This window comes from Eleutherodactylus coqui, chromosome 4 (genome assembly GCF_035609145.1).
Source record: "Eleutherodactylus coqui strain aEleCoq1 chromosome 4, aEleCoq1.hap1, whole genome shotgun sequence".
In the NCBI taxonomy this organism is placed as follows: domain Eukaryota; kingdom Metazoa; phylum Chordata; class Amphibia; order Anura; family Eleutherodactylidae; genus Eleutherodactylus; species Eleutherodactylus coqui.
Genome location: NC_089840.1, coordinates 81,779,641 through 81,805,320, shown reverse-complemented (window position 1 = coordinate 81,805,320; position 25,680 = coordinate 81,779,641). Strand labels below are relative to the sequence as shown.

The 25,680-nt window shown below is 44.2% G+C and overlaps 1 protein-coding gene across 2 annotated transcripts in view; it reads right to left on the bottom strand.

Annotated features, from left to right (window-relative positions):
* Positions 1-25,633, bottom strand: part of LOC136625527 (caspase-1-B-like) — a 69,480-nt gene extending 43,847 nt beyond the window's left edge. Inside the window, exons 1-11 of one of the 2 annotated variants that reach the window (XM_066599777.1) lie at positions 25,466-25,632; positions 21,210-21,470; positions 15,960-16,019; positions 13,325-13,378; positions 12,516-12,563; positions 10,847-10,900; positions 9,621-9,674; positions 9,175-9,225; positions 8,707-8,760; positions 7,221-7,274; positions 6,716-6,769 (exon numbers count right to left, since the gene is read on the bottom strand). In XM_066599777.1, coding sequence (XP_066455874.1) covers positions 6,716-6,769; positions 7,221-7,274; positions 8,707-8,760; positions 9,175-9,225; positions 9,621-9,674; positions 10,847-10,900; positions 12,516-12,563; positions 13,325-13,378; positions 15,960-16,019; positions 21,210-21,470; positions 25,466-25,472 — 751 coding nt within the window. In that variant the 5' untranslated portion in view covers positions 25,473-25,632. Of the gene's footprint in view, positions 1-6,715; positions 6,770-7,220; positions 7,275-8,706; positions 8,761-9,174; positions 9,226-9,620; positions 9,675-10,846; positions 10,901-12,515; positions 12,564-13,324; positions 13,379-15,959; positions 16,020-21,209; positions 21,471-25,465 lie in introns of both variants that reach the window. The other variant, XM_066599778.1, reaches the window with a different exon arrangement.
* Positions 25,634-25,680: the final 47 nt, after the last annotated feature.

Below are 25,680 nucleotides of genomic sequence, written 5' to 3'. Positions count from 1 at the left end.
AGGCCGAGGTGCTCTAAGGTCTGGCAGTTTTTCACAGAGACGCCTGACGACCGACGAACAGTGGTGTGCAACCTTTGTTGCGCAAAGCTCAGCCGGGGAGCCAACACCAACAGCCTCACCACCACCACCATGCGCAGACATATGATGGCCAAGCACCCCACAAGGTGGGACGAAGGCCGTTCACCGCCTCCGGTTTGCACCCCTGCCTCTCCCCCTGTGCCCCAACCTGCCACTGAGATGCAACCCCCCTCTCAGGACACAGGCACTACCGCCTCATGGCCTGCACCCACACCCTCATCTCCGCTGTCCTCGGCCCCATCCAGCAGTGTAGTTCAGCGCACCGTTCAGCCGTCGCTTGCGCAAGTGTTCGAGCGCAAGCGCAAGTACGCCGCCACGCACCCGCACGCTCAAACGTTAACCGTCCGCATAGCAAAATTCATCAGCCTTGAGATGCTGCCGTATAGGGTTGTGGAAACTGAGTCCTTCAAAAGTATCATGGAGGCGGCGGCCCCGCGCTACTCAGTTCCCAGTCGCCACTACTTTTCCCGATGTGCCGTCCCAGCCCTGCACGACCACGTCTCCCGCAACATTGTGCGCGCCCTCACCAACGCGGTTACTGCCACGGTCCACTTAACTACGGACACGTGGACAAGCACAGGCGGGCAGGGCCACTACATCTCCCTGACGGCACATTGGGTGAATTTAGTGGAGGCTGGGACAGAGTCAGAGCCTGGGACCGCTCACGTCCTACCCACCCCCAGAATTGCGGGCCCCAGCTCGGTGCTGGTATCTGCGGAGGTGTATGCTTCCTCCACTAAAGCACCCTCCTCCTCCTCCTCCTCTGTCTCGCAATCAAGATGTGTTAGCAGCAGCATGTCGCCAGCAGTCGGTGTCGCGCGGTGTGGCAGCACAGCGGTGGGCAAGCGTCAGCAGGCCGTGCTGAAACTACTCAGCTTAGGCGATAAGAGGCACACGGCCCACGAACTGCTGCAGGGTCTGACAGAGCAGACCGACCGCTGGCTTGCGCCGCTGAGCCTCCAACCGGGCATGGTCGTGTGTGACAACGGGCGTAACCTGGTGGCGGCTCTGCAGCTCGGCAGCCTCACGCACGTGCCATGCCTGGCCCACGTCTTTAATTTGGTGGTTCAGCGGTTTCTGAAAAGCTACCCACGCTTGTCAGACCTGCTCGTAAAGGCGCGCCGACTCTGCGCACATTTCCGCAAGTCCCACACGGACGCTGCCACCCTGCGCACCCTGCAACATCACTTTAAGCTGCCAGTGCACCGACTGCTGTGCGACGTGCCCACACGGTGGAACTCTACGCTCCACATGTTGGCCAGGCTCTATGAACAACGTAGAGCTATAGTCGAATACCAACTCCAACATGGGCGGCGCAGTGGGAGTCAGCCTCCTCAATTCCTTTCAGAAGAGTGGGCCTGGTTGGCAGACATCTGCCATGTCCTTGGTAATTTTGAGGAGTCTACCCAGGTGGTGAGCGGCGATGCTACAATCATTAGCGTCACCATTCCTCTGCTATGCATCTTGAGAAATTCCCTGCAAACCATAAAGGCAGCTGCTTTGCGCTCGGAAACGGGGGCGGGGGAAGACAGTATGCCGCTGGATAGTCAGGGCACCCTCCTGTCTATTTCTCAGCGCGTACAGGAGGAGGAGGAGGAGCATGAGGAGGATGAGGAGGAGGGGGAAGAGACAGCTTGGCCCGCTGCTGACGGTACACCGGCTGATTGCCTGTCATCCTTTCAGCGTGTATGGCCTGAGGAGGAGGAGGAGGATCCTGATAGTGATCTTCCTAGTGAAGACAGCCATGTGTTGCGTACAGGTACCCTGGCACACATGGCTGACTTCATGTTAGGATGCCTTTCTCGTGACCCTCGCGTTGCACGCATTCTGGCCACGACGGATTACTGGGTGTACACACTGCTCGATCCACGGTATAAGGAGAACCTGCCCACTCTGATTCCCGAAGAGGAAAGGGGTTCGAGAGTGTTGCTATACCACAGGACCCTTGCGGACAAGCTGATGGTAAAATTCCCAGCCGACAGCGCTAGTGGCAGAAGGCGCAGTACCGAGGGCAAGGTAGCAGGGGATGTGCGTAGATCGAGCAGCATGTACATCCCAGGCAGTGCAACAGTCTTTAAGGGCCTGGCCAGCTTTATGGCTCCCCACCAAGACTGTGTCACCGCTCCCCAGTCACGGCTGAGTCGGCGGGAGCACTGTAAAAGGATGGTGAGGGAGTACGTAGCGGATCGCACGACCATCCTTGGTGACGCCTCTGCCCCCTACAACTACTGGGTGTCGAAGCTGGACATGTGGCCTGAACTAGCGCTGTATGCCCTGGAGGTGCTTGCTTGTCCTGCGGCTAGCGTCTTGTCGGAGAGGGTGTTTAGTGCGGCTGGGGGAATCATCACAGGTAAGCGTAGCCGCTTGTCAACCGACAGTGCCGACAGGCTAACACTCATCAAGATGAACAAAGGCTGGATTTCCCCAGACTTCTGTTCTCCACCAGCGGACAGCAGCGATACGTAAGCAATACGTAGGCTGCACCCGCGGATGGAAGCTACGTTCTCTCTCACCATCCAAAACGGGGACATTTCTGCTTCATCAATCTGTGTCTAATATTCCTCCTCCTCCTCCTCCTCCTCCTGCTCCTCCTCCTGAAACCTCACGTAATCACGCTGAACGGGCAATTTTTCTTAGGGCCACAAGGCTCACTCAAATAATTTTTCAGAACAATTTTTATAAGTTTCAATGCGCTTAAAAGCGTTGGAACTTTAACTTGAACCAATTTTTCATTACACTGGGCTGCCTCCAGGCCTAGTTACCACTTAAGCCACATTAACCAAAGCGATTAATAGGTTTCACCTGCCCTCTTGGCTGGCCATGGCCAATTTTTGGGATGTACATTAGTACTGTTGATACAGCAATTTTTGTGGGCCCTCGCCTACAGTGTAATCAAATTAATTTTTAGCCCACCTGCATTACAGCTGACGTTACCTCAGCTGTGTTGGGCAATGCAATGGGATATTTTTATGTACCGCCGGTGGGTTCCAGGGAGCCACCCATGCTGTAGGTGCACACTGAGTTTTTAATACATCTGTACACTTCTAAAGAACCCGTCTGACTGGGGCATGCAGTGTGGGCCTAAGCCCACCTGTATTACGCACGACATTACTACCTCAGCTGTGTTGGGCAATGCAATGGGATATTTCTATGTACCGCCGGTGGCTTCCTGGCACCCACCCAGGCAGTGGGTCCACAGGGAGTTTAACCTACATGTGTCCACTTGTAAAGAACCCCAGTCTGACTGGGGCATGCAGTGTGGGCCGAAGCCCACCTGCATTAAGCACGACATTACTACCTCAGCTGTGTTGGGCAATGCAATGGGATATTTTTATGTACCGCCGGTGGGTTCCAGGGAGCCACCCATGCTGTAGGTGCACACTGAGTTTTTAATACATCTGTACACTTCTAAAGAACCCGTCTGACTGGGGCATGCAGTGTGGGCCGAAGCCCACCTGTATTACGCACGACATTACTACCTCAGCTGTGTTGGGCAATGCAATGGGATATTTCTATGTACCGCCGGTGGCTTCCTGGCACCCACCCAGGCAGTGGGTCCACAGGGAGTTTAACCTACATGTGTCCACTTGTAAAGAACCCCAGTCTGACTGGGGCATGCAGTGTGGGCCGAAACCCACCTGCATTAACCCTTTCCAGTCCACTGTGTGACCTGTGAAGACATTAGGGTTTAAGGCTGTACAGCTCCGTTGTTGGTAGACGTCCGTCGGGGTTCTCTTACTGTATATTGCCAGCCTCTCTGCTGTCGGAGCCTATCCTACGTGTCAGCTCATGCAGTACTGGCTTTAGCCAGCATATAGCGCCGTTGTATAACAGCAGAAAAAGAGTAAGCCCCCTAGGAAAACCATATACAAATTGGATTGGAAAGGGTTAAGCACAACATTACTACCTCAGCTGTGTTGGGCAATGCAATGGGATATTTCTATGTACCGCCGGTGGCTTCCTGGCACCCACCCATGCTGTAGGTGCACACGGAGTTTTTACTACATCTGTATACTTATAAAGAACCCCAGTCAGACTGGGGCATGCAGTGTGGGCCGAAGCCCACCTGCATTAAGCACGACATTACTACCTCAGCTGTGTTGGGCAATGCAATGGGATATTTCTGTGTACCGCCGGTGGGTTCCAGGGAGCCACCCATGCTGTGGGTCGACAGGGACTTCACAATAGGGAGTTGTACCTGCCTGTGTCTATGAATTAAAAAGCCCGGTCTGACTGGGGCATGCAGACACCTTGACAGAATGAATAGTGTGTGGCACATAGGTTCCCCATTGCTATGCCCACGTGTGCAGCTCCTTATGGCGGTGGCACAGGATTCTATTTCTCATTGCTTCTGTACAGCATTGTGGGCTATCGCTCCGCCACTTTTAAAGAGGGTCGCTGCCTAGCCGTGCCAACCTCTGCAGTGTGTGCCTGCGGTCCCTCGTCATGGCAGACGCAATTCTAAATAGACATGAGCGTGGTGTGGCATGAGGGCAGCTGAAGGCTGCCCAGGGACACTTTGGTGTGCGCTGTGGGAGGGGAGGGGGGGCGGTTGGGCAGCATGTAACCCAGGAGAAGTGTCAGTGGAGTGTCATGCAGGCAGTGATTGTGCTTTGTTGGAGGTAGTGTGGTGCTTAGCAAAGGTATGCCATGCTAATGAGGGCTTTTCAGAAGTAAAAGTTGTTGGGAGGGGGGGGGCCCACTCTTGCCGGTATTGTGGCTTAATAGTGGGACCTGGGAACTTGAGATGCAGCCCAACATGTAGCCCCTCGCCTGCCCTATCCGTTTCTGTGTCGTTCCCATCACTTTGTTGAATTGCCCAGATTTTCACACATGAAAACCTTAGCGAGCATCGGCGAAATACAAAAATGCTCTGGTCGCCCATTGACTTCAATGGGGTTCGTTGTTCGAAACGAACCCTCGAGCATCACGGGAAGTTCGTTCCGAATAACGAACACCCGAACATTTTGGTGTTCGCTCATCTCTAATTATGATCCTTCCTGCACCGTCCATCAACTATTCGAGTATTGGATGACATATTCAACAAAAAACACACACTCATATATATATATATATATATATATATATAGTTACTGATAGTGCTAAATCTAGCCTTTAACCATGTATATTCTCTTGACCAGATTATTTGAATAATGAATGAACCAGTACAGCCTTTGAAACACACAATAGCATGTGCAGTTCCAAAAAGAGTGTTTATATCAATTCAGCCAGTTTAAAGTACAGATACTCCCCTACTTACAAACAGGTTCCGTTCCACGAACCTTTTCATAAGTACATTTGTTCGTATGTCCGAACAAATGGTTGTATGGAGCGGATCGCGGGTGGATCCCGCTCCATACAACGTCAGGTGCAGGCTGTTCTTACAGCGGACACCCGGCGGCAGCAGTTCCGACGAGCCGCGCCGCTCATCAGAACAGATAACACTTTAAATGCCGCTGTCAGAATAGTCAGCGGTATTTAAAGCGTTGACAGTTCCGACAAGCGGCGTGGCTCGTCGGAACTGCTGCCGCCGGGTGTCCGCTGTAAGAAACAGCCGGCACCCTACGTTCAGGGGTTTCTTCAGGGGTTGCTTATCACCCAGGGGGCCTTCTGAAAGGCCCCAGGGCTGCCTATGCAGATCGCCTATCAAGGCACGACTTGATAGGCGCTCTGCATAGGCAACGCTAGGGCCTTTCAGAAGGCCCTGAGCTGCCTGGCAACCACACAGCGTCACACGATCTGACCTGACAGGCTTGATAGAAGCCTGTCCGGTCCCTGCAAAGAATGATGTAATGCCATAGCATTACATCATACTGTGCAGGCCAGATTGTTCGCATCTTGCGAAGTTCGTAACTCGAGCATTCGCAAGTAGGGGACTATCTGTATGTTGAACAAAAGGGGTTGGAACATTTCACATAGTATAATTTCATTTATACAAAACTTTTTAGTCACTGTGTTAGGGCTAATGCCCACGGATGGAGCAGGATACGCTCACGGTTTAACGCCACGAGAATAAACAAAAAAGTCCCCGCTGGCGATCGCGGAAAAAAACACTTTTTACAGCATTTTTCGGCAGTCTCCATGAATACTGCATTAATGGAGACCTCCCGCTGCAGAAAAACGCAGTAAAATAGAACATGCCGTGATTTATTTTCCCACGACGTAAATCCGCGGCAGAATCCTGCATGTGAGGACTGAGCTATTGGGCTCAATAGCTGCGTTATTCCACCACGGATTTACGCCACAGGGAACATGGCATAAATCCATCCGTGGGCATTAGCCCTAACATGTGCTCTTGCAGGACATCCCATATACATTCCAGAGACCACATACATACCAATACAATAAATTATAATTTTGCTCACATTACATTTCTACAGTTTATTTGTAAACAGAGTTTTGCAGAAAAAACAGACATGTAATTTTTAGATTCAGCACACAAAAGTACATACAAATCACATGTTATCTTGTAGTCAACAAAATTGATGTAGACCAGTGAATCAATATAAGGCTACATCAACATTCCATATAAATACAAAAGGAAAAAAGGAGTATAAAGCTAAATAATTAATGCTACACACAGGTAAAGTAAGCTGGTGCAAGTTAAATAAAAATCAGATACTGGAAAAGTACCCACCATTGGTGCCCGGAGACACCTCCTTTAACTCCATAATGATTCCAGCAACTGCAACTGTGAGAAACACAGAAATCAATAAAACATATCACCAACAAGACAAGAAGACTAAAATAAAACCAAGGAGCCATTGAGTGGGGATTTAAAGTGAGGGTCCAGGCGTGTTCAATGCTATAACTCAGTGCCCCATATGATAATATTAATCAATGTAAGTCTACTCCACCACTCAATATAAATACGAAAGGGAAAAAAAGAGTATACAACCAAACAATTTATTAAGAAAACACATAAAATACATGTCACAAACAAGGCAAGAAGAATGAATAAAACCAAGAATCCATTGAGTGGGGATTTAAAAGTGCATAACAATCTCAGTATAACAGAAAATGATATGGGTCAAAGGACTCTGACTAATAAGGCACATATGTAAATAAAGAGTAATGCTATACATGGGTAAAGTAAGATAGGTGCAAGTTAAGTCAAAACCACAAAATGGAAAAGTACTCACCAAAGATGCCGGGAGACCGCTGCTTTAAATCCTTAATGCTTCCAGAATGTACAACTGCGAGAAACACAGAAATCAATATGAGCACACACTAAGACATGTAGGTTTTTCTAGTTCAACATTATAACTCAATGCCCCCATGATAATAATATTCAATATAGAGTTACTCCATCACTCAATATAAATACAAAAGCAAAAAAGGAGTATAAAGCCAAACAATTAGATTATTAAGAAAACACAGAAAATGCATATCAGAAACAAGACAAGAAGACTAAAATAAAACCAAAGATCCATTGAGTCAGAATTTAAAGTGCAATCTCAGTAAAGGGGCTGGGCTCACATGAGTGTATTTGAATTGCGTATTACGCGTGTGATGTATGCAGTACATCACGGCAATTCAAGTTCATTGATTTCGCCGCTCCTCTCACATTAGCGTATATTTATTGTGTATATTACCAGCGTAAAAAAGAATGCAGTACGTTCTTTTACCACTTACTATGCGTGATAAAGCCCTATTGTTCTCTATGGGTGTCTACTAAACGTTGTGCATACACGATTCACATTGCGTATGTGCAGCATTTTTACGTAACGTTGCTAAGACACAATAGAAAGTAAATAAAAAAAAGAAACCAGGAAGCCTGTGTATGACAGCATGCATGAGATATGCTGTCCATTCACAGGCATATGCGATTAAGAACATGGTAAAACACGGCAATATCCAATGTGCAATTTTTAATGCAGTGTTTTAACATACGATCGTGTGAGCCCGGCCTAACAAAGAATTATGTGGTTCAAAAGGCCTTTGTTAGAGCTCTGGGTGTGCACCCACTGTGCTGACCAACCAAACCTGGCTATTAGACCAGACCTGGTAAGCTGGCAGGTGATCCCAGAAGACAGAGGTACTTAAAAGATAAGTAATTTGTCTTAAGGTAAGCAGGAAGATGGGAAGAATCCCTGCCTACAAGCAGGGTGATCACCTTGATAAGGAAGGCCCTGCGCTTAAACCTTAGGGCTGACTATCCCTGACAGGAAACAATGACAGTGTAAACAAAACACAGAACACGGCTGACTACAACAGAAACAGGAACAATGCGCAAACTGGACAGAAATTGAAAGACAGGCTAAAGCATAAGGTAAAAACTATACAAAATAAGCAAACACACATCAATTCTGTGGCAAGGGTGGGGTGGCTCCAGCTACCTTAAATAGGAAGGCAATTGCCACTTAGGTTGCAGCTGGGCTATGAGCACCTGAGCAGGGTTAATTAGTACATTGCTGGAAGCAAATAGAAACAAAGAGTATATTCATACAGAGGGAGCAGAGTAATGCCCACATCTGCTTAGAATAGCAAGAGGGTAGCAGACACAGGTAGCAGACCTAACAGCTTCTGACTAATAAGCCACATATATAAATAAACAGTAAAGTAACACATAGGTAAAGAATTATAGGTGCAAGTCGAATCAATACCACATATTGGAAAATTACCCACCAATGGAGTCAGGAGGCACCCCATTTAAATCCATAATGGTTCCAGGACCTGCAACTGTGAGAAAGACAGAAATCAATATGAGCACACACAAGGACATGTAGGTTTTAGTAAAGGGTCCAGCCGTGTTAAATGCTATAACTCAATGCCCCCCATGATAATATTAATCAATATAAGTCTACACCAGTACTCAATGTAAATACAAAAGGAAAAAAGTAGTATAAAACCAAACAGTTTATTAAGAAAACACATAAAATACATGTCACAAACAAGACAAGAAGAATGAATAAAACCAAGAATCCATTGAGTGGGAATTTAAAAGTGCATAACAATCCCAGTATAACAGAAAATTATATGGGTCAAAGGACTCTGCCTAATAAGACACATATATAAATAAAGAATAATGCTACACATAAGTAAAGTAAGCTAGGTAGAGGTCAAGTCAAAACCAAATACTGGAAGATCACCTACCAATAGTTCCAGACATCCCCTTTAAAACCATAATGGATTCAGGACCTGCAACTGTGAGAAACACAGAAATCGATATGAACGCACATAAAGACATGCAGGTCTTTCTAGTAAAGGGTCCAGGCATGTTCATTGCCATAACTCAAGGCCCACCAAGATAAAAATGATCAATATAAGGCTACTCAATACAAATACAAAAGGAAAAAAGCCAAACAATTACTTTATTAAGAAAACATATAAAAAGCACACCAGAAGAAGAAGACTAAAATAAAACCAAGGATCTACTGAGAGGGAATTTAAAGTGCATAACAATCCCAGTATAACAGAGAATTTTATAGGACAAAAAGACTCTGATATTGACACATATATAAATGAAGAGTAATGCTACACACAGGTAAAGTAAGCTAGGTGCAAGTCGAGTCAAAACGACAAACTGGAAAAGTACCCACCAACGGTTCCAGGAGATGACCCATTTAAATCCATAACAGTTCTAGGACCTGCAACTGTGAGAAACACAGAAATCAATATGAGCACACACAAAGGCCTCCTGCCCATGGACGGAGCGAGATACGCCTTTGGTTTTACGCCACAGGAATCCTGCAGAGTAAAAAAAAACAGTCCCCGCTGGCGATCACGAAAAAAATGTGTGTTTTTCCGCAGTCTCCATTAATACCATATTAATGGAGACCTCCCAACGCAGAAAAACGCGTAAAATAGAACATGCCATTTTTTTTTCCACGACGTAAAACCGCGGCAGAATCCCACATGTGAGGACTAAACCATTAGGCTCACTAGAACCTAATAGCTGCGTTATTTTGCCGTGAGTTTACGTTGCCCGAGCGCGGCATAAATCCGGCCATGAACATTAGCCCAAAGACATGCAGGGTTTCTACTGAAGGGTCCAGGCATGTTCAATGCCATAACTCAATGCCCTCCATGATAATAATAATCAATATAGAGTTACTCCAGCACTCAATATAAATACAAAAGGAAAAAAGGAGTATAAAGCCAAACAATTAGTTTACTAAGAAAACACATAAAATACATGTGACAAGAAGTCAAAAGGACTCTGATATTCTATTGATAGCCAGAGAGTGGAGATCCCCTACCCCACCCTCAATTCAAAATATTAATAGAAGGACCTTGGAGCATTGGTCATATGAAAAACTATTCGCTGCAAGGCAGGACAAAATGCTATATTTTAAAGAATGTTGGCAACCTTGGTTAAATGGTGTTAACAAGGGGATAATCTAAAACCGGAGTTTAGCCCGAATCCTCTTAAGGAAAAACTGAAGTTACTATTACAAAGGTCTGGAAGGGAATACTTCCTTTATATTTATAAGGCATATTGGTTCTGGAAATGCATTTCAAAAAGCACCCCCCCCCCCCACACACACACACACACACACACTCTTCACTACTTTTTCCAAGCCTTCTCCCTTCCCGGGTTTATGTTACAATTGTACAAGAAAAAGAAAGAAATGTGCCCAGGTATCCCACCTGAATTGATAATTTTACATATACCAATGTGTTATTTATTATGACAGTTCAATAAAAATCATTGAACCAAAAAGCACTCTGATATTAACACATATAAATTAAGAGTAATGCTACGCACAGGTAAAGTAAGCTGGGTGCAAACTGAGTCAAAACCACACACTGGAAAATTACCCACCAATGGTTCCAGGAGACGACCCATTTAAATCCATAATGCTTCCAGCACCTGCAACTGTGAGAAACACAGAAATCATTATGAGCACACACAAGGACATGTAGGTTCCAGTTAAGGGCCCAGTTATGTTGAATGCTATAACTTAATGCCACCATGATAATAATAATCAATTTAATGCTACTCCAACACTCAATAAAAATATAATTGAAAAAAAAGGAGCATAAAGCAAAACTGTTAGGTTGTGCTGCTGGGACGTATATTTCTATGAGGTTCCAGGAGCACACAGCCACAGGTGCAGGATGTTTGGGCTGGCTGGGTGTAGAGTTCTTTAGCCAGCTAATCACCACCGGTCTGCTGCACATAAATACCAGCCCCTCTGGCTAGACGATGCTGGTTTCCTAATACCATGGTGTTTGCATTAATGGATGCTGTTGTGTAGGTGTGAACAGCAACATATTCTGTCTGTCTATGCATGTAGCCAGACATGTGGTGTGAACAATCTTGTTCTATGTGTTTTGGTGTGAACTGTGACGTGTTCTACAGTATATGTCTGTGCAGGTTGACGGACATGTGGTGTGAACAATCCTGTTATGTGTGGTATGCATTCCCTTGTGTGTTGGAGTGAATTGTGTCCTGTTCAGCTTGGATCGTTTACCATCTAGCGCGAGCTAAATCCTTAGGTTTCAGCGTGGGCCTTTACCTATTGGGACGATTGCCCTGCTTGCAGGCATGATTCATGGGGAAGTTGTCTTGTGGAAGTAAGGACCCACGAAACAACAAGGACCCTGGTCGCGGGCTTGTGGGCTTAGGTATATTGGCCAAAATACGAACCAATACCTCGTACTGCAGCAATTCAATTTGTTTATGCATGCATGTATGCCTGGTAAGTGTTTTAGATGAAACACAAACAGTTAGTTTAGTAAGAAAACATAAAACACATATCAACAAACAAGACAGGAAGACTAAAATAATACCAAGGATTCATTGAGTGGGAATTTAAGTGCAGAATAACATAGTATTATATGGGTCAAAAGGCTCAAATTGGGATTATTTCGCATAGAAAAAAGACCGCTGAGGGGCGACCTAATAACTATCTATAATTATGTCTGGGGACAATACAGAGATCTCTTCCATCATATCTTTATGCCCAGGACTGTTACTGTAACAAGGGGGCGCCCTCTACATCTAGAGGAAAGATGGTTTCTACACCGACATGGAAGAGGGTTCTTTACTGTAAGAGCAGTGAGACTATGGCACTCTCTGCCTGAGGACATGGTAATGGCAAATTCAATAAAAGAGTTCAAGAGGGGTCTGGACACCTTTCTTGAGTGATACAATATTATATGTTATAGTCACTAATTACTTCAAAAGAGTTGTTGATCCAGGGATTATTCCAATTGCCAGATTAGAGTCGGGAAGAAATATCTTCCCTTAAATGGGGAAAATTGGCTTCTACCTCATTGGGGTTCTTTGCCTTCCTCTGGATAAACATTGTGTGGGGGGGGGGGGAGGAAATAGGCTGAACTGGATGGAGATATGTCTTTTTTGGCCTTACGTACTATGTTACTATGTCACTAATAAGGCACACATATAAATAGAGAGTAATGCTACACATAGGTAAAGTAAGCTAGAAACAAGTCGAGTCAAAACTACACACTGGAAAAGTACCCACCAATTGTGTTAGGAAACACCCCCTTTAAATCCATAATGGTTCCAAGACCTGCAAATGCAAGACACACAAAAATATATAAACATGTTTTTCTGGTAAAGGGTCCAGGCATGTTCAATGCTATAATTCAATGCCCCCCATGATAATAATAATCAATATAAGGCAACTCCAACACTTAATCTAAATGGAAAAAGGAATATAAAGCCAAACAATAAATTTATTAAGAAAACACAAGGGGTGGACAAAAATATGGAAATGCCTTCGAAATGCATGGATTTTAATCATTAGCACCGAGCTGCCCTTTTGACCCCTGCTTGACTGAGAGCTTTTCCACCAAATTTGTGTTTACTTCACCTCTTGCCCTGCTCTCTGTGGTTTTGGGAGCCAGCTGGTAACAGCAGATGAGTAGCTCAATCCCTGACCAACGGAACCTTGTTCCTCGGGCAGATGTTTACTTCTGCCCGGCAGTATCTGTGTCATATTACCTCCATTTAAAATCGGTCTCTACATGTCTTATGGAAATATGATTTAGAATACCATGTAATTTAAAGCATACATTTTATACAGTGTTCCCATATTTTTGTCCACCACCTGTACATATCAGAAACAAGACAAGAAGCCTAAAATAAAACCAAGCATCCATTGATTGGGAATTTAAAGTGCATAACAATCCCAGTATAACAGAGAACTATATGGGGCAAAAGGACCCTGACTAATAAGACACATATATAAAGATTAATGCTAAATATAGGTAAAGGTAAAGTAAACTAGATACAAGTCGAGTCAAAACCACGTTCTGGAAAAGTACCCACCAGTGGAGCCCAGAGATTCCCCCATTAAATTCACATTGGTCTCAGGACGTGGAACTGTGAGAAACATGGAAATCAATATGAGCACACAAAGACATGCAGGCTTTTATGTTAAAGGGTACAGGCGTGTTCATTGCCATAACTCAATACCCGCATGATAATAACAATATAAAGTTACCCCAGCACTCAATATAAATACAGAAGGGAAAAAGAGAATAAAGCCAAACAATTGGTTTATAAAAACATATCATAAACAAGACAAGAAGACTAAAATAAAACACAGAATCCATTGATTAGGAATTTAAAGGGCATAACAATCTCAGTATAACAGAGAACTATATGGGTCAAAAGGACCCTGACTAATACGACATATATAAATAAGACACATACAGAAATCAATGTGAGCACACAGGGACATGTAGGTTTTTCTATTAAAGGGTCCAGTCATGTTCATTGCTATAACTCAATGCCCCCCATGATAATAATATAAGGCTACGCCAACACTCAATATCAATACAAAAGGAAAAAAAGAGTATAAAGCCAAACAATTAGTTTATAAAGTGGTTATATTGCTTTCTTTATGTGTTTCTCGCAGTTAGAGCTTCTGGAACCACTATGGATTTAAAGGGGATGTCTCCTGTTCAGAGAGTTCAAAGTAGCAGACACTTGCAGCAGACTCAATCATCTGCTACTTTGAACTCTGCCTTGCCTTTCCCCAGTGTTCCATTATGTCAGACAATAGACACAATCAAATATTTAATCCATAGCCAATTGTGTTTTACCCCAGCATAATTGAAGAATAAGCTGTGCCTCGAAATGTGTTTTCCTGCAGGCTTTTAACTTTAATAAAGAATACCATTTATACTTCCACTGCTACTTCAGCTTGGAGAGTTGCTCCCAGCACCAGATTTTCTATTCTCAAGGAGAAGTCATTATTAAAAAATGCCTGGGAAACCTTCTTAAACTATGGGCACATCAGTGTATACATCTGGAGATTTTACAGACATATACACCAACATAACACCTCAGATATGGGTGAATTCACTTTCATTTATTACTCTAGCGCTCTTAGTCTCTTTCCCAGTTGGCATACTTAGGTTGAGCTCTTAAAGGAAGTCTGTAATCTTACTTTTAGCCTCTCAACACAATATACTTTTACAAGAAAGCAGCATCAGAGGTGTAGTCAAGATTTCAAAAGTAGCCAAAATTGGAAATAAAGGAATCATTTTTCTATTTTTGAAAAATTTTGGCTACTTTTGAAATCTTGACTACACCTCTGATGCTGCTTTCTTCTAATTGATGTAAACGTTGATCTTGGAGGGACGTGGGTCCAGTCCCATATATAAGCCTGCATCTCCTCACCCCACCCATAGTTGGGATATTGGTGAGTGCCGCTGTCTATCTTGACTTTGTGAATATCATCCAATGTACTTTTACATTTGTGACTTAAAGAGGTTGGACAATAATTGCAAGTTATCCCTATCCATATGATAGGGAATAATTTGCGGATTAGTGGGGGTCTCATCATTGAGACTCCACCCCCCCAATCCTGAGAAAAGAGGTCCCCCTGTCCCCCTCACTGCGGGGTTACTGCATCCCCTGTGATAAGGAAGAAACTGACTGGCACACTGGTTGTGCAAGCATACTAGTGCTCTATTCACTGTCTATGGGACTGCAGAGATTTCCTGCAACCCCATTGAAATTAAAGGGACGTTGACCACACATTCTTGGCCAGCACTCCGTTCACAGTGAAGCAACCCCCGCAGTGACAAGCAGAGCGGGACATGGGACCCCCATTCGGGAGATCGGCAGGGGTCTCCGCAGTAAGGCCCCCACGATACGCAAGTTATTCCCTATCTTGTTGATAGGGGATAACTTGTATTTGTGGTACAACAACTTTAATGAGAAATCCAGCAGTATCTTTATTATTTTTTAGCTCAGGCTCTTATCTTGAGATGCCAACTAAGAATTCTTCCTGTGCCATATGCTAATTAGCAGTAGACTGTCCGATCAGCAGTCCACCTCTGGAAGCTGTCTGGACTCTTTTCCCGCCTCCAGCTAAAAAAAAAAACCTTTTCTGCAGTTTGATATCTCCAGCAATGGCAAATGGGAAGTCATTCATTCCACCTAGAGCGTGCTTGTGCCACCTAGAACATACTTGTGGCGCATGTGTGTGATGTCATTCTTGCCAGAAGGAGTCACAGTGCATGCGCTGTCCTCAGTGGAGATATCAAGCAGCAAAGGTTTTTTTTTAGTTGAAGAGGCAAAGAGAGCCCGGATCACTTGCAGAGGAAAGCCGCCTATCGGACAATCCACCACTAATTAGCATACTGCACGGGAAGACCTTCTGTAGCAATATCTCAAGATGGGAGCCTAAGGTAGTAAAAATAAAGGAACTGCTAGATTCCTCATTTAGTGACATATGTATAATTATATATTGTGTTAATAGGCCAAAAATAGGATGACAGAATTCCTTTAATAGAATATCATAAAAAAAAGATGTTGAGATTTTTTAGTGTATAACTCTCCAGTGATTAAAGGGTGAAATTTGGAATATTTGTCCAGTAGAATTGGGTGAACTTTTAAATTTCACTTCTTTATGGTGCTCATAGACTGGTTCCCTTTAAATTAGCATTACCTGACAGAGTGGCTGGTTTATAACTGCTGTTTTCCTCCTGTGTTGGTAATGGAAGCTGTGCTGGAAACGAAGGAAACATTGTGATTATTATTCAGGTAGTACATGACATGTACAATGGCGGGTTCTGTCTTTTTTTTACATTTAACCAGTTTCAATTAATACTCATTCATTCAATCATCACTGAAAGGTACTGTGATGTTGGCTAGTTTAGTTGGTCTTACAACATTAGGGGGTTGTGAATTCATGCACATCATTTGAAATTTTGCCCTTCTGCAAACATGATAGATATAGCAATGTGAAGAATCAAATGTATGTACAGCATATACACTGAATGGCCTCTTTATCAGAGACCGCTGCTCTTTCACGATTGGACCTCCCCTCTATGAAAATTCATCACGTGACCTTGGAGTACAGCATAAAATCAAAGCAAGTTTTACGTGGATCAGTTTTAGTATGAATCCACATTACAATGGGAAGATCGAGCATTCGGAGCGAGGCCTAGTGCTACACTAAATATATGTAAAAATGGCCAGTATTTCATACACTGCCAACAATCTAGGAGTTCTCATGTAACAGTGTGGAGAGTGTTCTAAGAAAAGCATGATCAACCATCCATCGAAAGGTCATCCTGTGGCAATAACTAGCGCATTGACAAAATGAGTAAAAGGAGGATGTCAAGAATTATTCTGAGGAATTGTTCAACTGCTGTATAAAAGAAATAGAAGTGCAAGACTCAGGTGGAAAAAAGAGTGCAAAAAGTGTATCGTTGGGAAAAAAAATAGTATGGGGCTGTGTCAAGATATGTCCACTAGTTTTAAGCTGTAGAATACATCAGTATTCATCACACTGCAAATAATAAGTAGTTTTGTGCATCACAGTTTAAAGAATTTAATTTCAAACATCAAATGTTCATTACAATGAATACAGTTGCAACATTTCATAAGTACCATCATATCTTAAATTAGAAGGCTCGGTACACCATAGATCAAGGTCAGAATAGGTGGCTGGAAACAGGAAACAAACAACACCAAAGCACAGGCAAGGAGTGTCATCTCTGGCCCTGTTAAAGAGCAGGGTAATGGCTTATTAGTTTGCAGCTGGCTGGAGGCACTGGGAAGAATTAACTTTCAGAGTGCTGGGAGGAAAAAAGCCACGTTTTTTACAGGAAGAGCAGGGAAACGCCTAACAGTTCCTCCCTTCTTATACTCCCTCTTCTTCATGCCCACCCTTTGTAAGAACTTTTATACTAGGAGCGGAGCATTGATGCTCTCTAAAGGCTCTCATGACCACTCTTCTGGGCCATACTCCTTCCAATCCACCAAAAAGATTTTTTTATTTCTAATTACTTTCACATCAACTACGGTATGTTATTGACATTATAGATGTGTTCCGCATTGACTTGAACTTAAGCAGACTTGGACTTCTTGGAGTAGCTATTGAGGATCAGGGGTTTCAGAAGTGAGACATGGAATGAATTAGTATGCGTAAGGAGGGAGGGAGCTGTAACTTGTAGCAAATGGGGTTCACCCTATTGGTAACCACAAATGGTCAAAGAAAATGAGGTGCCAGTTTATAGGAAGGCACTTTAAGTTTGATGTGTTTGGAGGAGAGCCACACCTTGTTGCCTGGAACGAACTGTAGAGGAAATCGGCATTTGTGGTTGGCAAACCGCTTCATCTGGGCAGTAGCTTTCTCCAGAGCAGTCTTCGTCACCAGCCAGACTCTGGAGAAATTCTCCACCGAAGATCCTGCTGCTGGAACCTCAGACAAGTATGAGACAGGAAGAGGATCGTGGGTAGATAACCATAGACCATAATAAAGGGAGATTTATTAGTAAACTCCCTGACATGATGATTGTGGGAGAATTCGGCCCAAGGAAGCAAATCGGTCCAGTCTTCTTGATGTGCATTGGTGAAGCGGTGGAGGTAGTTAGTCATTTGTGTGTTCAACCTGCCCAATAGAGAGCGGATTGTAAGTGGAACAGAAGTCCAGGGATACATTCATAAGCTTACAAAGGGCCCTCCAAAATCTGGAACTAAACTGGACCCCTCTATTGGACACAACGTGCAGGGGAAATCCATGGTCAATGGATGTGGTCAATGAAATTCTTAGCCAGTTGACTGGCCAAGGGCAATCCGGGCAAAGGAACGAAGTGTGCCATCTTCGAGAACTAATCCACGACCACCCAGATGACTGTGGATGAGGGCATGTCCATGATAAAGTCCATAGCTATGTGTGCCATGGTGCTTCAGGTGTGGGCAGGGGACAAAGAAGGCCGTCAGGTCTCTATTTTGAAGACTTGTTTTGGGCACAAGTGGTGCAAGCAGAGACAAAGCTCCGGATATCCTCCATTGATGGACACCAGCAATGATGGATTAGTTCTGCAGTTTTACATTGACCAGGGTGCTCTGCGATTTTGGCATAATGCCCTCAGAACAAAACCCACCTTCTTTTAGATGTGGTTACAAATGTCTTCTCTGCAGGAGTGTCCCTTACTTGAATAGCCATAATTTTAGCAGGACCCATGATGTACTGCAGTTCTTCCTCTGGATCATTGGGGTCAATGGACCTCGACAGCATGTCAGCTTTGACTTTCTTGACCACAGGACAGAAAGGCAGAATAAAGTAAAATCGGGCAAATAACAAGAACCATCGAGCCTGTCGAGTATTAAGTCACTGTCTGTAGGTATGTCACATTTTTATGGTCCGTATAAATCACAAGAGGATGAGAAGCTCCCTCCAGGAGAAATCGTCAAAACTTCAGGGCCATTTTGATGGCCAGCAATTCACGATCTCTAATAGAATAATTTTGCTCAGAAGCCAAAAAAGTCTTGGAAAAAAAACCACGTCACCATCCTACCAGGAGAGATTTTCTCCGGAGGAAGGTGCGTCAACCTCCAAGAAAAATTGCTTGGAAATCTCCAGCCAGTGCAAAACGGGAGCAGAAGCAAAGGCCTGTTTCAGAGCTTGGAGGGCAGCTTCAGCCTCTGGAGTCCACAGCTTGGTGTCAGCCCCTTTATGGGTGAGAGCAGAGATAGTTGCAGTCAAGGCGAAGAAGTGGGGAATAAATTGCCGTTAAAAATTTGTGAAGCCCAGAAAATGTTGGATAGCATGAAGGCCCAACAGATGAGGCCAGTTTTGTACATCAGATACTTTGTCTGGATCCATTTGTAGGCCAAAATGAGAAACTATATGCCCTAGGAAAGGAAGATAGTCTCTTTCAAAAATGCACTTCTCGGACTTGGCATATAGTTGGTTCTTTCTTAAGCGTTGGAGCATGGTACGGACGTGTGTGTGTGATGCAAATTGATATCTGGTGAGAAAATCAGAATGTTGTCAAGGTACACGACATATCCTGAAGATGTTATTAACAAACTCCTGTAAAACAGCTGGAGAATTGCACAGGCCGATGGGCATCACTAAGTACTCATAGTGCCCATTACGCTGAAGGCGGTCTTCCATTTGTCACTTTTGCGGATACAGACTAGATTGTATGCTCTCCGTAGATCCAGTTTAGTAAAAATACGTGCACCATGCAAGCGGTCAAATAACTCAGGGATATGGGGTAATGGTATTTGTTTTTAATTGTAATTGCGTTCAAGCCCATATAGTCTATGCAGGGTTGGAGAGACCTGTCCTTCTTCTTATCAAAAAAGAATCCAGCCCCAGCATGAGTGGAGGACTTGCGAATAAACCCTCTGGCAAGATTGTCTCTGATGTACTCTGCCATAGCTTGTGTCTCAGGAGACGACAGAGGGTATACTCTACCTCAAGGGGGTATGGTACCTGGCAATAGCTCAACTGGGCAGCCATATGGGCTAGGTGGTGGCAGGCACTCCGCTTCTTTCTTGTCAAAGACATTGGCGAAACTATGGTAGGCCTCCGGGAATCCTTGGAGGTCCTGGGGAGCCTGGGACCATCAAACAGTTTGTACTGGATGTAGGCACTTGGAATGGCAAGCGGACCCCCAATGTAAAATCTCGCCCATCCTCAAATCCAAGGTGGGGTTATGTAAACAGAGCCAAGGCCCGGCAACAAGACACTATTGGATTTTGGAAGAGCCAACAAGAAGATTTTCTTTGTGTGAAGAACCCTTCACCTTCAGATCCAGGGTTACGGTGTCAAACTGAATAGTCTGAGCGAGAGTTCTGCCGTCTAAGGATGTCACCACAAGAGGTTTCTCTAGCCGTCAGATGGGAACTCGGTAGTGGTGGACTATGGCCTAATGCAGAAAGTTCCCTGCCAATCCAGAGTCCAGGAAGGCTGGCACAGTGAACTGGGTCCCGGAGACGGGCAAAGACACTGAGAAATTCAGTCTAGGAGAGGACCGATCTTCACCTAGGCCCACCTCTCCTACTGACCCTAGGCTCAAGAGTTTCCCAACTTAAAAGGACAGGTGCAGGCGTAGTGCGCCTTGTCTCCACAATACATGTTGATGGTTGTGGCTCGTTATCGACCTTCATAGGTTGAAATCTATTAGTTGATGAAATGTTTATGTAATCAGAAATGCTACTTGCGTTGAAGTGAGCAGTGGAAGTAGTTGGCGCTTTCGTATAGGGCACTTATTCATCTTGACGGTGTGACGTCTCACCTTGCAGGCACTAAGTCTGTTGACGCTCAGCATTGGACATCCAGGTTTACTTGAATTCCACATCTCATGATATTTTTTCCTGTTGATGTTTTCTATCATTCTTCTTGGGTTTATTATGCATATATTTAGTCATTTTTAAAGTTTTGCAACATTTCCCCACTTCGAAGGCTGACATTTAAACAAGTATTACATATTTAGGTATTATTTATAATCTATTTTATAAATCGCAAAAAGGCAAAACAAATGACACCTCAAACGTCATGCTCGCACAATGGAAGCCATAGTTGGACTAAATTAATGTTTACCACTGCTTACATTTTTGTGACTCAACTTTGCATTGCGATGACGTTAGCACGAGGTCAATCATTTTTTAATATATGCTTTGCTTAATGCCTTATTGAATGCAATATCGTTTATGTAACTATTATTAATAGTTTTCATGTTATAAAATTTTTCAGGACACAAATTAAGCGTAGCTGCCTGATTTTGAAATGTAAAACATAATGTACGTCAAAACATTGCATTCCAAGGTAAATCCACATAACCAAACTATCAATTTAACAGAGCAGATGATAGCGGGCAGCAATGAACATATTTACTATTACATTGTAATCACCACTAGATAATAATGCAATATAATCCACATTGTATAATTGTACCTGTTATTCCTAGATCTTCACTTAGTGCCGGATCCTTTTCCTTTATTTCTTGGAGTAGTATGTTGGAACTGTAATCTCCCTTTCTGATCACTGTATCAATCAGTAATCGGCATTTGTCCGCACGCAGAGTGTTACCTTGAATGATCGACTCCTTCTCTGCATCATTGAGTATCTTTTGATGAAGTAAGTCATCTATCAACCCTTTTATAAGTGCTTCGCTGCAGCGTTCTACTAACTGCAGTCGGAATCTTCTAAGTTCAGCTACAAAATAGAATTCAAAATGAAAGACTGTTGAAGGAATATGGTTTACTAGCTTTAAGAGTCGGTTAAAACGGTCATGCCGATCTCAGTCTTAGATCCCTCAACACTATATCCTACTATACGTTATAACTAGATATTGTTACAATGTGTGGTCAACCACTTACCCTTCTTGACACTGGCTGTGACAGCGTTCCGATGGGAGCTTGTGAGCATCCGGCCACAGTCTTAAAAGGGCAGTGCACAAAAATAAAGTGTTCCCACTCCAATCTTATTTGACACCTGACTATATTGGGAATCCTTTTTCCTGTCGAGGGTGCCTTAGTATTGTGGTCATTTTGGCGCTGTTCAAGTTGGGATCAAGTTTGTTCTTATATTCTGGTTCCTTACATTGGCTGTCCCTGACTATAGTCCCGTCTTTGCTCCTGACCTCAGCTTGTTACACTGACTATGCTTCTGTCCACTGCCTCCCCTTACCCTTACGCTGCCTCCCCTGTCCCTCATGTTGAAGTGTGCCACCTGTCCTTACTTGGACTGACTGCACCCCTGTTTGCACCCTCAGATACCGGGCCTATGCCTCTAGTAGCATCAGCTATTACAGTACTGAGACTACTTCCTAAGTAATGGCCTGGGAGACCCGCACCGAAGCCCACAACCCGATTAGTGAGGTTAAAGTGTGAAGCCGGGAGTTCCTCAGGTATCACTTTAGAATATGGCCCAAAGCCAAACCAGTCTGTGGCTTAGTAGATCTACATCCACGGATCCTGACTGATATACTTAGAATCAGCTTATTTTCTGAGGGGTAAATAAAAAAATAAAATCATGACATGCTCAATTAGATGACGAGCTGCAGAGTAAGGGCGAGCACCCACTGGCGTTTGCGTTCTCCGCGGGAAAAAAACGCAGCGTTTTCGCCGCGTTTCTCGCGTTTTTTCCGCGCGTTTTTCGCGGCGTTTTCGCAGCGTTTTCCGTTAATTTCCATTGACATTCATGGGTGCATTAGGAGAAAAATAGGGACACATATGCAACTGACAGTTCCTATGTTAAAAACGCAAACGCAACGAAAAAAAAACGCCAGTGGACAGGAACACAGGTTATCTCTATGCCTGTGCAGGAAAAACGCAAAACGCAAAACGCAGGTAAAAAAACGCCAGTGGGTGCTCGCCCTTAGGGGGACTTCGTGTTTAGCCATATAAAGCTTCCTGTAATCAGCTCTGCCATAGGGTTGACTTTGCCTTTCAACAAGTAAACCTGTCTGGGATTTACATATAACCAAAATCTGTTGGGTTACATGTAGAAGGGATATTTTTATAGCCAATGGCCATGGCTGGCTGTGTCTCCTGCCTCCTCCTGCTGTTGGTCATAACCAGCGCCACATTCCCTGCATGGTCTGTGGCAGACATTAGTTTCCTGGTTCCCATAGGGTGCATATGAGCTGCCAATTCTTGTCTTATTAAATTGCCAGTGCATGCAACCAGCTTTTCTATCTCCAGCCAATCCACTCAGGCCTCTGGATACTTAAAGCACCCTACCGCCCACTAGCAGGTGCCTGAGCAATTAGTCACAATACTGTGTGAAGGTACAAGTTTGTTTTTGTGTGATCTACTGGTATTTGACCCTTGCCTGAACCACCCAGTTTTCCTATCCACTCCAGTCCTGACCTTTACACGTTATTTGACTACACTTTCTTTGTCTGTTGCCTTCCATGATCGACGTTGTGGAAGTATTCTACCTGCCCTGATTTCAGCTGTGTTCTTTGACTACGTCCCTATCTATACACTCATGCAGTTGTCTCAGTTGTGTCAGCAGCCACATAACCAAGACTATTTTGGGGTTAAGTCTGAGGCCACCCACAGCAAAGACCAGATCTTTACTGGTGGGGTTAAAGGGTGAAAACCATGGAACCCAAGGTGCAGCCTCTAGATTAAGCCCTAAGCAAAATTGGTTTTGTTGCAAAGCTGATGCCACATATATATACAGTATTACTAAATGATAAGTGTAACAGATTGTACAGAGTATGTTCAGACAGCACAGCATAGGAGACACAACAAAAATCTAGAGAGATGGGTATGGAGCAATGTGCTGACAGTAGGAGGGGCTGTGAGGAGCTGCTCTGGGGAAGACAGCATGGCGTAGAAGCCATGATAGCCGGCTCCTGGCCCCAGTAACAAACAGGCATGAACAGAAGAAATATTTCCCACAAAGAGGGACTGAAACACTTTGGGGAACCATTTCTGATATATACTCTGGCTTTACAGGCCCTACATTCGGGTATGTGAACATGGCAGATTCTACTTGTAAAATTGGGTAGGAAATTCTGCATGCATATTTTTCCCATTCACTGGGCTAAATCCATGTGTGGATCCGTGGCAAAATATGCGGGTGAAATACATGGCTTAGCTCTGGATTTCTGCCATGGCTTGAGTGCAAAAATCTGAGCTGGATTCGGCTGTGTGCACATACCCTTAGGCCGCTTTCACACGAGCAACAAAATCGCGCGTTTTTCTCACGATGCGACAGTGCTAAAATCGCATGCATGTGAAGCCCATGCTTTGTAATAGGTTCCTTCACATTAGCGAAGTTTTGTAGGTTGCTACATTACGATTAAAAAAAATTGCAGCATACTGAATATTGCCGCAATTTGCATGGTTTTGTAGCCCATGTTTTCCTACGGAGCCTTCTTGTGCGGTGCAATGCAATTTTTACAGTAGGAAGTCCTACTGTTTTCCCTAAAATAAACCCTAGCTGCATAAAAAAAACAAAAACAATACATCACCTAACAGGCGCTGTCAGCTCCGCCGCACGTCTCCCCTGCAGCTCTGGAACACGTTTCTGTAGTCTTCAGCCAGTGCTTCCTAGTCTGGGGTTCAAAAACCCTGCCTCCTTATTTTCAGAGTAGGGCTTATATTTCAACCCCCCCTCGACCTGAAAATCCCGGTAAAAGAGAGCTACAAAGTCGTGCAAATTGGCGATATGGCTATCGCCAATGTGAAGGTGTGATAGTACTCCAGCATACAATAAGAGACTGTCTGCCCTGAGTCCTAGTGAGAGGCAGTCTCTAACACCCCCAGTATGAGTGGACTGGGGGTGTTAGAGACATTTGTTAGCTTCAAGAGCCCCTGCAAGTCAAGTAATAGAGTTATCCCTCCTTATGCCACCAAGTGTGAACTGTGTAAGTAAAGGGACATGTCATAGCTAGGATAAGACCACTTCCATGTAATATATACAGCCTGTGCATCCTGCTTTCCACAGCTGTTACAATCCGTGTCTTGTAAGACTACTTTCGCATAGCATCCAGTAGGAGTTCTGTCTTTATGCAGCGAATGACATGGAGATGGAAATCTGGATAGACCAGCATAGGGTTTAATGTGTGAAACTTTTTTGATTTCTATTTCACAAGACTTTTAACCCTATCAGTCTTTTTCACTGGATGGATAAGTGCAGAGGATAACACTTTTCTATCCAGCTACAAAGTCAGGTACGGATGGAAACCTTTTGAAAAAGAGACCAAAAAGGTTTCCATCTCACACATTAAACCCCATCCTGGTCCAGATTTCCATCTCCATGCTTGTTATAGCATAAAAGCTAGAAACCAGAAATGGAAGCTACGCTGGATAAAAGAAAAACATATGTGAAAATAGCGTTCGTGTACCACCTCTCCTCTATACAACTAGCACTGTACAGGAAGAAGGCATCACTCATTGATAAAAACTTTGTTCTGCCGCTCTACATATTATGTGGGCTCAGTCATATTCAACAGTCCTGTTCTGTATATCTGCCATACAGTTGTGTAATACTTGTGCTGGTAGCTCTCCGAATACTTTACTGTGACTACTGCTGAAGTCCAATGTCTTGTAGAGTATTGAATTGATCTCTGTCTGACAGCAGAGCTCAGGAGTGAAGAGATCGGTTTTTAGGAAATGCATATAACTAACACAAGCATTATGTAATTATACTTTACATACATTAAAATCAGACTCCTAAACAGGATACATTACCTGCCATCTAGTAGGGATCAGCAGCGCCGTCTATTCTGCAGGGTTCAGCTCACTCCACACTACAGACTGACAGGCGTGTTTTCCAGGAAGTAGGATATACAGACAATTGGCTGATGTGTAGAAGAGGCAGTTAGAGGACGTCTCGTCTTACAACTGTTTCACTTTCACCAGTTGTTCCACAGAAATGAGCGAGCAGAAGAGCACGACTTTATCGT